The 11049-nt window shown below is 42.0% G+C and overlaps 1 protein-coding gene across 2 annotated transcripts in view; it reads left to right on the top strand.

Annotated features, from left to right (window-relative positions):
• The first annotated feature begins 838 nt into the window (after nucleotides 1-838).
• The window catches only part of HIPK2 (homeodomain interacting protein kinase 2), a 182283-nt gene continuing 172072 nt past the window's right edge, over nucleotides 839-11049 (top strand). For both annotated transcript variants that reach the window (XM_084646693.1, XM_084646692.1), the window contains exon 1: nucleotides 839-1305. In XM_084646693.1, coding sequence (XP_084502819.1) covers nucleotides 1287-1305 — 19 coding nt within the window. In that variant the 5' untranslated portion in view covers nucleotides 839-1286. The remainder of the gene's footprint in view (nucleotides 1306-11049) is intronic.

The following is an 11049-nucleotide window of genomic DNA, read 5'->3' as shown; positions in this document are numbered from 1 at the left end:
TTATTGGACGACCGGGGTCCTAGTTTTTGGTTCCACCTTTGCAATAGAATTTGCTGTCACTTAACCTTTCTGTACCTCAGTTTCCCCATTGGTATAATAGGCATATGGTTATTTGCCTTTCTTTGTGAAGTACTGAGGAACCACTGGATGAAAGATGCTTAGAAAATAAAGGCTTTACCTACAGCATATGTCAATGTGCTGATAATAAATGATTTTGAGGACTGGCATTTCCCCAGCAATAACTGGGGGAAAGAGATGGATCTGTTAAAATGAAAACAGGAGGAGGGTCATAAGCTGTCAGTCTCCATAAGTAAACACTTACCTGATGTGGTTCTTTAAAAAGAATAATTCTGAAAGCAACAAAGTATGTTTGTTTTAAATGCACCCTCTAAATATTTACACTGCAAAAACTGGATTTAAATGGGAAGAATGGACTTAAAAATCCCTGGAACTTTTGTCAGAGAAACAGATTGTGAAATGCCTAGAGGGAATAGAAGATTTTTTTGGGGGGGAGGAGGAGGGAGAGTAGGAATTTTCCATGCTATTGTAAAACATCAGCTCAAATTATATGATCCCCACAGCCAGTGAATTGCAAAGCTTCAATCAGCTGCCTTTTTTTTTTCTTTTCTGTAAAGAGAGAGGGAGACAGAACTGTTTCACCAACTTCTGTTGACTGTTCCTTTTTTCTCGTGATTGAAATGTGTTGTTAAACAAGATCCCACATAATCTCAGTAGAGGGTTTCTCTCTCTCTCTCTCCTTCTGGGAAACTGCGATCAGTGCCATCGGTATTTGATTATTTGCAAACTCCCTTTGCTTTTTTTTCCCCGTCTCCCCCTCTCTGTCTCTGTCTCGCTCTCGCTCTCGCCTCCAATGCAACTTTTGCAGAAACCCCCAACACACACAGACATGTTGAGCTGAGAGCTAGGGGGATCGGCTGAGTCCCCCCTCCCCGACCCCAAGTCCCAAATCTGGGGGGGGGCCTCTAATCACCTCTCCCCCCACCCTTGACCTGTCCACTGTGCATCGACCCTCCCCACACCTCTTCCACTCCCTGCTCCTTTTTTTGGTGGTGTTTTTGTTAGATGGACAGGATCAAGGGTGGATTTTTCTGTCTCCCCCCTGATGAAGTGAGGCGGTGATGCAGGAGGCTGGCAGCTTCGACTGTACGGAGAGACACAGGCTCAAGATGGCAGATTTGTATTGAGTTTGGGGGGCTGAGATCTCGCTTCATTTTTAAATGTTTTAATATATTTTTTTTTGCCATGAATAACACATTCTTGCACCGATGGCCCCTATGTACGAAGGTAAGGCAGCTCTGGGTCTTTTATTTCCTTCCACCCCTCCCCATCCCTGTCCTTTGGCTATCTCTGGGCACCAGGCACCCCTCACCTCCCACCAAAAAAGAGAAAGAAAATGACCACAGATCTGAAATCAACATTATAGCATAGCTCATTGTCGCTGCTGTGAGGTTCAATGTATGGCTCTGCCTTTTAAAAAATTAGTATTCTTAGTATTTGAATGGAGGTTGGTTTTAATTTGCTTTCCATTTCTTCCTTCTGTCCACCCATGATTGTCTGTAAAATTCCTCACCCCCTCTTTATTTTATTTTATTTTGTTTTGATTATTTCGGTCCGTGGTCACGAAGGAAATGGGTGGAAAAGTCCATTTCAGTGCCGAGCCGAACAATGAAATTGACTAAGATTGCCCTGTAATTGCTCTCTCTCTCTCTCTCTCTCTCTCTCTCTGTATGAAATGTAGTTTAAATTCAAGGGCTGAACACCCTATTGCTTTAGCCTGTACTCCAGAAAGCATTTGCTTTGGGATTTTGCTGATCAACTATATTTTTAGGTTAAAAAAATAATAGCGTATCTAGGCATATATGTCAGGAAAAAATTCTAGCAGCAGACTGTCAGTTCTTTCAGTTTCTAGTTAAATCCAACCGGCGATTGCAGTGAAAATTGAAAGTGAACTTAGTTTTTTTTTTCAGTTTTTAAATCTCTCTCTCTCTCTCTATCTCTCTTTTTAGGACTCGTGTTTAAAAATAAATCCGGCTTAATTTATATCACCTACCGTTGTATTTATGTCCTTCCTTTCTGTCCCTGTCCCCGTCCCCGTCCCCCCTTTTCTGGTTGAGAATTGGTTAGAGAGCATTTATGTAAACTGGATAGAAATCCTCAGTTTATTTTATTTTATTCAGAAATGTCTTGACGATCGATTTATAGCAAGGGAGATTTTAATGTCTGGCAGGGGAAAAGGCATGCGGGAAGCAATACTTTATCTGTAGTGCGTCTGATAAAACTTATCTGAGAAGAAAATCGAGTATTAGTTGGAGTGTTCTAAAGGAACCAGTTTTTCTGACGGTGTAAAGTTACCGATGTTTTTATTGATGGCTAGGATGCTTCAGGGTGGTTTACAATTGTGGGGCCTGTAAATAGTCTGAACTCTAAAATAAACAAAGGGGATTGTTTGAAGGCAACACAAATAAGTATTATTCCAGTTCTTTCTTCCCTGATCCTGAAGAGCATAGGTTTAATGTAGCCATTATTTTTTTCTGCAGTGTGACTAATGAAAGGCAAATGCAAGAGATCTGCTGAAAAAAGAGAGTGTGCAAAACAATGAGGGACATTTATTATTAAACTGTATCTGTAAAAAGGGGCTACAGTCAGTGCTGGAACTGTCTGGGGTGTTGAAATGAAATGAAATAATGTTTCTCTTTAAACACCTCCTGAACTCGCCCTCTGCTGGACGGTTAAGGTCTGGTTTAGAAAAGAAACTTGCCACTGAATGAAGAACTGTTAGGAGCAGGCTTTGCCCTTTCAAGGGAAAAGAAGTGTCTCTATTTGGAAAGCCTTTCTTTTGCAATGCTCATGGTCATGGTTGGATGTGAGGCTTGTGGCAGCGAGATGCTAACAGAAATTGCTAGAGGCAGGTAGGTGCCCACCCTGCTCTGACATTGCACCTCCATCCTGACCTGCTGTTCCTGTCCTGGGCTCCATACTTCCCAGCTGTGTAAGGGCATCCGAATCTTTACCTGCCTCACTTCCCTGCTAGTCTAGATTTGGGGCCCCACAGATGGTAACACTGCCAATGCATTTTAATCCTGACCAAATCAGTTCCCTGCTATTGCAGCGCTGGACTCCTTACACAGCTAGTCCAGTGCACTTTAGGCCTGTCCTACATCACAGTGCCTGCTGTCCCCGTCCTGAGCTTCTCTGCAACAGAGTCTACTAATCAGGTTGGATTATGCAGTGATTTTGTGATGTGGACTAAAATCCACTGTGGGGTAGGATGAATCTTCCAAGATCATGTTCATTTATGATGTCCCCCAGGTCTCCAGAAGAGGGACATTTAGCTTACTGTCACACTCACCCCCTTGATCTGAGGAGAGAATAATTAACGGTGTCTATAGGGCAGTGTGAACATGATTTTTACCTTATCTCCTTTGTGGAAAACTGAGCTCATTTCTGTAAATGTTTCATTAAGCCTTCTTTCTGCAAAAGTGCATGGCACCATCTCCAATTGAAATATTACAGGAAGATTGAGTCTAATGGACATCAGCCTGGTGGGAGCCAGCATACTGGATTCTTCTCTAGATTCATGGTGACGCATTGAGGCTTTTAGCCGGAGTTTAACAGTTACTGCACTCTCACGTCAGCTGCTTCAAGGCACTTGGGTGATTGAAAAAAAACCCAACAACCTATAAAGAAGGCCTGTTTGGAGCCATCTATAACAGTCTTGCAGCAGGGAAGGTCCCACAGCAAAACTTTGCAGCCTATTAAAACATCCCAATCCTTAAAGCTGGAAAATCTGCAATATCCCAACTCTCAAGAGTCCACATAAGGTACAAGGGGGGTTGAATTTTGCATTAAAATAGGTTTGTGGGTTGGACTGTTTTTTTTGGGGAGGAGGGGGCGGGGGTTTCATGGCTATGCTGTCCTCCCTGATAGTCATGAGAGTTCTTCAGAGTTCCCTGACACGTTATAGGGCAAGGATGGAAACTTGCACTTACTTGCATGTAGAATATGAATCTAATCGTAAAAGGAGAGTGTGTGGTTCTGGTCTTTCCTTCCCGAAATGATAGTCTGCATATCACAGGCTCTCTTGAGCCTTCCTCCCGAGCATCAGGTACATTTAAGCCACTGATGGAAGCATAATTGTAGAGGTGCTGGCTCAGTGCTGTAGTATGTAACAGCTCCTCTGTTCCTATTGTTTGACTCTTGCGCTGTCAATGGATTACTATTGTAACACACATACCCCCCCTACACCCACCACCACCACCAAAACGGACGATGGAATATGTGAGAAGATATCTTTCCCAGCGGTACGGGTTTGAAAGCACAGAGCTCTTTTACAAAAACATGTTGTTAGAAAATGTGACACATTAAAAGATTTATTAAATGATTCCAATACATCTCTGTTTAAGTGAGCTATGTACAAAGACCTTTCTGAATACTTCGGTGCGTGCTCTGCGTGACGATACTAAACTGCTGGCCCAAGTAGCAGCTCTTGTGAGCCAGACCGTGCATAATAAGTAAATACATAGGATGAAATCCTGGCCCCGGTGACATCGAGGAGAGTTTTGTCATTGACTTCAGTAGAGTCAGGATTTCACCTGCCACATGCCTGTTCTCCAGCCTTTCCTGTTCTTTTTCCTTTTTAGAACTGAAAGGGTAAAATGAAGGAAATAAAATAGACCGAGCAGAATAAAAATAGAAAGGCAACTAAAACTAACGTTCAGCACCTGGGTTGGATTTGAGTCGCTTTAATCTTAATGGAGAGTGGAGAACTTATTGGGCTAAATGCAGGAATCACTGAGTGAGGTTCTATGGCCTGTGTTATGCAGGAGGTCAGACTAGATGAGCATAACTGTCCTCACTGGCATTAAAAATAAGTTGTCCAGTTTCGGAGTTGGCGTTAGCTGATGAAGTTCCCCTGGCTGCAGCAGAGCTATCCTGAGTCACACCAGTGGAGCACCTGGTCCCATGACTCTGAGAGAGGATGGCGCCTCACCCTGTATTGACCTTTCTGCTCAAATCAGTTGTGATACTTTCGCTGGGTGAAATTCTGCCCTGTGCAGAGGTCAAGCAAAAAGCCTATGCACCACTGAAGTCCCACTCAAGCCCTATTTTAAGGGTGCATAAGCTGGACTTAAGTGGTGCACAGACTTTGTGCAGCCTTCTGCATAGAAGTGAATTTCACCTGCCCTTTCCTGGGTGGCTCACCAGCACCTGAGATTGGCAGCCTTCAGAGCACAGCATAAAGGGGTGTTAGTTTGCTTTAACCTTTATTTTTAGAATGATTATTACCTCTTGTTTTGGTGTGATGCTGTTGTGCTTTGCTTATTACTTATCTTTGACAACTTTGTTGCAATTTACAGTCTATTATTAGCAGCAGCGTCAGTAGTTTTATGTGTGGGTGGCTTATAGAATTAATATCTGTATTTTCTGTAAATTCTACCTAGCCACTACAGGGACATTGATGGGGCTTCATGTGGCAGAAAGGTTTGCCCCCAGGGAGCTCTTCGCAGGATCAGGTTGTTGGAGGCATGAAATTCTGACCCTGAACATGTCTAAGGTCAGATCCTATTTAACTGGCTAGTGTTTTCCCAGAGCTTCTGGGACAGGCACTTTACAGAGGCAACATGTGATCATTTTAATGGATTAACCTTTGGCACTTTGTGAAGGGCTTTGCCCCAAAACTCTGTGCGCTGGGATAATAACTGAATGGAGCTTCCTGTTTATGAGGTAATAACCATCACCTGAGCTAAATCAGTGCTGGGACCAAAGGCACAGGTTTTTATTAGCTCAAGAGGTGGTTGTTTCCAAGATAACAGAAAATCCCCTCCAGTTATAATTATTGTTGTTATCATACTGAAATGTCTAATGATTAAATATTATTGAGATGAAATGGGTGAGAGATGTTGTTTTATTTTCTGAAATGGAAGAAACCCTGTAAGGGCTAGGATAGTGCGGGCAGATAGACAATGTGTTCTGAGGGGAACAGCCACTCAGAATGCAGGAATATGCATACTGGCCACACTTCAGGCTTGGGCTGGCTCCTGCATGGGCTTACACATCGGCTTAAGTTAACACAAGTGACAAACCCCATTGACTTCAGTTGGATTCCTCACCGTGCATGTAGAGAGTTAAGCACATCCATAAGTGTATGCAGTATCAGGCCCAAATTTGAAAATCATGGTCAGTTTGCAGAATAGGGGCTTAGGTGCCTAAAAGTTTAACTTGGGCAAGTCACCGTCCCTCCCAGTGCCTCAGTTTCCCCATCTTTAAAATGGGGATAAAGATAGTGACCTCCTTTGTAAAGCTCTTTGAGAGCATGAATAAAAAATACTATATAAGAGCTGAGTAGTATTATTATTCATTATTTTAGGCATCTCAATGATTGCCCTGATTTTCAGAGGTGGTGAGTATCCACAACCCTAATTAACTTCCATGGGTATTTTGAACACTCATCACCTCTGCAAATCAGGCCACTTGGAGACTAGGCTTGGATCTAGGTGCCTGCTTTTAGTTACCCCAGTTTATAAGTTTGGGCCACCACACAATGTTGGTTTTCAACCGTTGGCATATGGTAGCTTTGGAGAACCTCTCTGGTGATCTCCAGAGTGAAGGTTTTTGAGAGCCAAGCCATTATAGGATTGGGGTGTTGGGACTGGAGGTGAGTCCTTGAGAGGGTCCCTGTGTCTCACAAAGTGGTCCCCCACGTGAGAAATTTGCAGAGCCCTCCATTCTTACAATTACTGAAAACTGTAGTTCAGATGTGAGTACAGCATCCCTGTGTTCAGACTGGCAGAGACTATTTCACTTCAGGATGGTGTAGCACGGACCAGTGGTAAGAGCAGGTGTCTGGGGAGCTGGTTTGGTGCGTGACTTTGGACCTGACTGTTAGAGTAGGATTTTCCAAAAGCACTCGGTGTTGGCCTTACTCTGGTCCTATTGAAATCAATAGGTTTCTGTGCAGTAGAGTTAGGCCAAGACTGTGTGTTTTGAAAATCCCACCCTTAATCTATGGCCTTAATTCGGGAAAGTACTTACATATGTGTCACGCTTTAAGCACATGAACAGTCCCATTGACCTAGACTCTGTGCCTTAGTTAGTCCATTTGTAAATGGACTACTCACCCTCACTCGGGAATTTGTATTCTGTAAGTTCAGTGTATTACTATTATCATTGCTGTCTTTTATTTGTTGCTCTAGTGGAAGATTTATTTACTTTATCCACCTCTTTATTAAGGACCAGTCCAGCTACAAACATTGCTGCATAACCAAAAGAGAGATGTAAACCCTAATTAGAAAAAAGGGTCTCTTACTTATTTATATACCTAAATATGGATTTAGGAGCCTAACTTTAGGCATCCTCTTTTGGAACTGTTGGCCTAAAAATTATTTCACTTTTTTAACCGTTCTAAAAATCTACATTCAGACCCAAATGATAACGTTCCTCCAAGTCAGCAGCTGCTCAGTTTGTGTGTATATAGCATAGAAAAAGCAAAGTCACTTTATTTCCTGTGAACATTTACAGCTGACCGGTGGAGAGAGTGAGCCCGATTCTCCTCTCACACCAGGGTAAGGCTCCGATTCATGAACGCTCTTGAGCATGGGGTTAAGCGCCATTCCTGAATACGGATGCTTTTCTGAACGGGGACCTGAACTAAGAGTAATTCCATTCACGCTAGTGGAGTCACACTGAAGTAAATGAGCTCCCCATGTTCCCATAGCATGGTGTGAGGGACATTTCCGGATTCACACGTATAACCTTAGAGAATCAAAAGTCAGGGTTAAAAAGAATAAATAAACCCTACTGTCTATTGGTATAATAATAATAATTAATAATAAATTCCCACCGTGCACTTGTGTAGTTCTTTGCATGTTCAAAGTATTTTATAAACTGGCTGACGAATCCAGGTGAATTTCAAGCCAGTGGAGGAATGTCAGCCCTGGAGAATGAAGTCCTCTACTTATCTACAATGTGGGTACAAAATGAGCAGCAGCACTGTGAACTTCCCCATGCCCAAGCTTCTCTAGCCAGTTCTTGGCTTGATTCTGGTCTCACTTACACCAGGTGTAAATCAGCAGTAATGCCACTTAAACTAATGGAGCCACACAGGTATAACACTGCTGTAAGTGTGTTTAGAATCAGGCTCCATAGACTGAATTCTGAAGACAGTGGGAGTTTTGCTGAGTTGCGGACTACAGAATGTACTACAGTATTTTTAAGGTCTCCCCAGCAGTTTGATAATGTAGCAGTGTCTGTCAGGTTCCACTGAACGGGCTATTTGATTAGAAAAGTTGAGCACTGCTTTTAATCACGCCCCTTTCTCTTCCCTGCTCAGCTTCCAGTGTCTGCATTGACAACTACCTCTAGAAGAAGAAAGGGTAAAGAGATCACTTAAGGCTGCCACATTTAAAATGTGATAAAATAGTCACACCACAAGGTGATGATGTTCTGTCAGACCCAATGATATTCCAGGAAGCTTGGCAATCCCAGAAAACTCAGGAGGGCAGCAATGTTTCCTGTTCATTACAGTCTTTACACTTAAGGGGATTAGCAAGGCTTGGTCATCTGGAATAACATTTCCACAATGCATAGCTCCTCACTGAACTCCTCTAAAGACTGACAACTTCATAGGGACACAGTGGCTCATGCCCAAATTTCACCCCCCATCAAAATATCAGCTTTGTTTCCCACTGTGCTCTCCTGATCCTGGAAAACAAGGGAAAGGCAAATAGGTTAATGTAAAATAGGAGCCAAACCTTGGTCCAAAACTTGAACAAAGTTCATTTAGCAACTTCCCTGTTCCGTTATTTTTCATCTTTGTACTTCCAGGCACTTCCTGGCTCTAGCTGGGAATGGAAGCAAAAGGGATGCTATTGCCTGAGAAATTCCATTCACGGGAGATTCCCAGTCCAATTCCACATGATTAAGAAGTTCATATAATCTGGGTAAACTCTGGTGAAGTATTAGAATTTTTGGAGGTTTAATTGATCTGATTCCTAACACTGAAATTCTTGGGGTTCCCCCATCACCATTATCAGCCACTCCAAATCGAGGGCTCAAACACAGAAGCAATTCAAATAGACCCACCAGAAGACCCCTACAATCCCTGAGTGCTGAAATTTTCTGCAATTTTATGTCTGCGCATAATGCGGCAAAGGCACGTGTGGCTGTCACATAATCTCTCCTTTCCGTCTGTCTGCCCCATTCTCACGATCAGGCCAGGTGATTGAAATGTATAAAAATCTAAAGGTGCATCCAGTGTGTGTGTGACTTAGTAAATAGGTGTGCCTGGCATGAAAGCTGGATGGCTTGACAGCATTGGTCCCAACGTTCTCTTTTCTCTAACATCAGATCAGCTGTACCAATGTATTTGCCATTGTATCAATGAGGCTCTGCTTTTATGCTTGCCTAGGAGGACAGGAAAGAGTCCTTCTTGCTTATCATTTTAGGTTAGTGAGTTTATTGCTATTGGATGTAATCCACTTGTTTTTTTCATAGATTCCAACGCTAGAAGTAACCACTCTATTCATCTAGTCTGATTTCCTGTAAAACACAGGCCATGGAATTTCCTCAAAATAATTCCTAGAGCAGATCTTTTAGAAAAAAACATCCAATCTTGGTTTAAAAATGGTTAGTGATGGAAAATCCACCACATCCCTTGGTAAATTGTTCCAATGGTTAATTGCTCCCATTGTTAAAAACTTATGCCTTATTTCCAGTCTGAATTTGTCTAGCTTCAACTTCCAGCCATTGGATCATGTTACACATTTCTCTATTAGATTGAAGAGCTCATTATTAAATATTTGTTCCCCATGTAGATACTTATAGACTGTAATCAAATTATCCCTTAACCTTTTCTTTGCTAAACTAAATAAATTGCGCTCCTTGAGTAGATCATTCCGAGGCATGTTTTCTAATCCTTTAATCCAGTGATACTCAGAGTGAGGCTTGCAAGCCACAAGTGGCTCTTAAATGTGTCCCCTGCGGCTCTTTGCAGCACATGATATTAAAACACTGTGTGATTTAATTATTAACCAATCTAAGTTATTAACCAATCAGATGCTTTTACTATGTTATTAACCAATTGCAGTTGATAAAATAATAATACTTGGTCAGTCATTTTGCTGTGAGAATAATATATTTCCCCTCTCATACTGTTGAAATGTGAATATATAGTACTATAGTAAACAAAACAATGCATTCACACTACTGTGGCTCTTTTGGATAATGTTGATTGCTAATTTGGCTCCTGAACGACTGAAGTCTGAGTATCACTGCTGTAATCATTTTTGTGGCTCTTCTCTGAACCGTCTCCAATTTCTCAACATCCTTCTTGAATTGTGGGCACCAGAACTGGACACAGTATTCCAGCAGCGGTCGCACCGTGCCAACTATAGAGGTGAAATAACCCCTTTACTTGTATTCAAGATTCTCCTGTTTATGTATCCAAGAATTGCATTTACCCTTTTGGCCATCACACGGGGAGCTCATGCTCAGCTTATTGTCCCTCATGATCCCCAGATCTTTTTGAGAGTCACAGCTTCCCAGGATAGAGCCCCCATATCCTTTAGTATGACCTACATTCTTTGTTCCTCGATATACACATTTACATTTGACCATAGAAAAATACATATTGTTAGATTGCATCCAGCTTGCTCCAAGCAATTCAGATTGCTCTGTATCCCCAGTCATCTTCATTATTTATCACTCCCCCAGTTTTTGTGTCATCTGTAAACTTTATCAGTGATGATTTCATGTTTTCTTCCTGGTCATTAATGAAAATGTTAAATAGCACAGGGCCAAGAACCGATCCCTGCAGCATCCCAGTAAAAACACACTTGTTTGATGATGATTCCTCATTTACAGTTACATTTTGAGACCAATCATTTAGCCAGCTTTTAATCCATGTAATGTGATCCATGTTAATTTTATACCTTTCTAGCTTTTCAGTCAAAATGTCATGTGGTACCAAGTCAAATGCCTTACAGACATCCAAGTCTATTACATCAACACCATACCATTATCAATCAAACT

Source organism: Lepidochelys olivacea (genome assembly GCF_965140295.1).
Source record: "Lepidochelys olivacea isolate rLepOli2 genome assembly, chromosome: 1".
Lineage (NCBI taxonomy): Eukaryota > Metazoa > Chordata > Testudines > Cheloniidae > Lepidochelys > Lepidochelys olivacea.
This window is presented reverse-complemented; position numbering and strand designations above follow the sequence as displayed.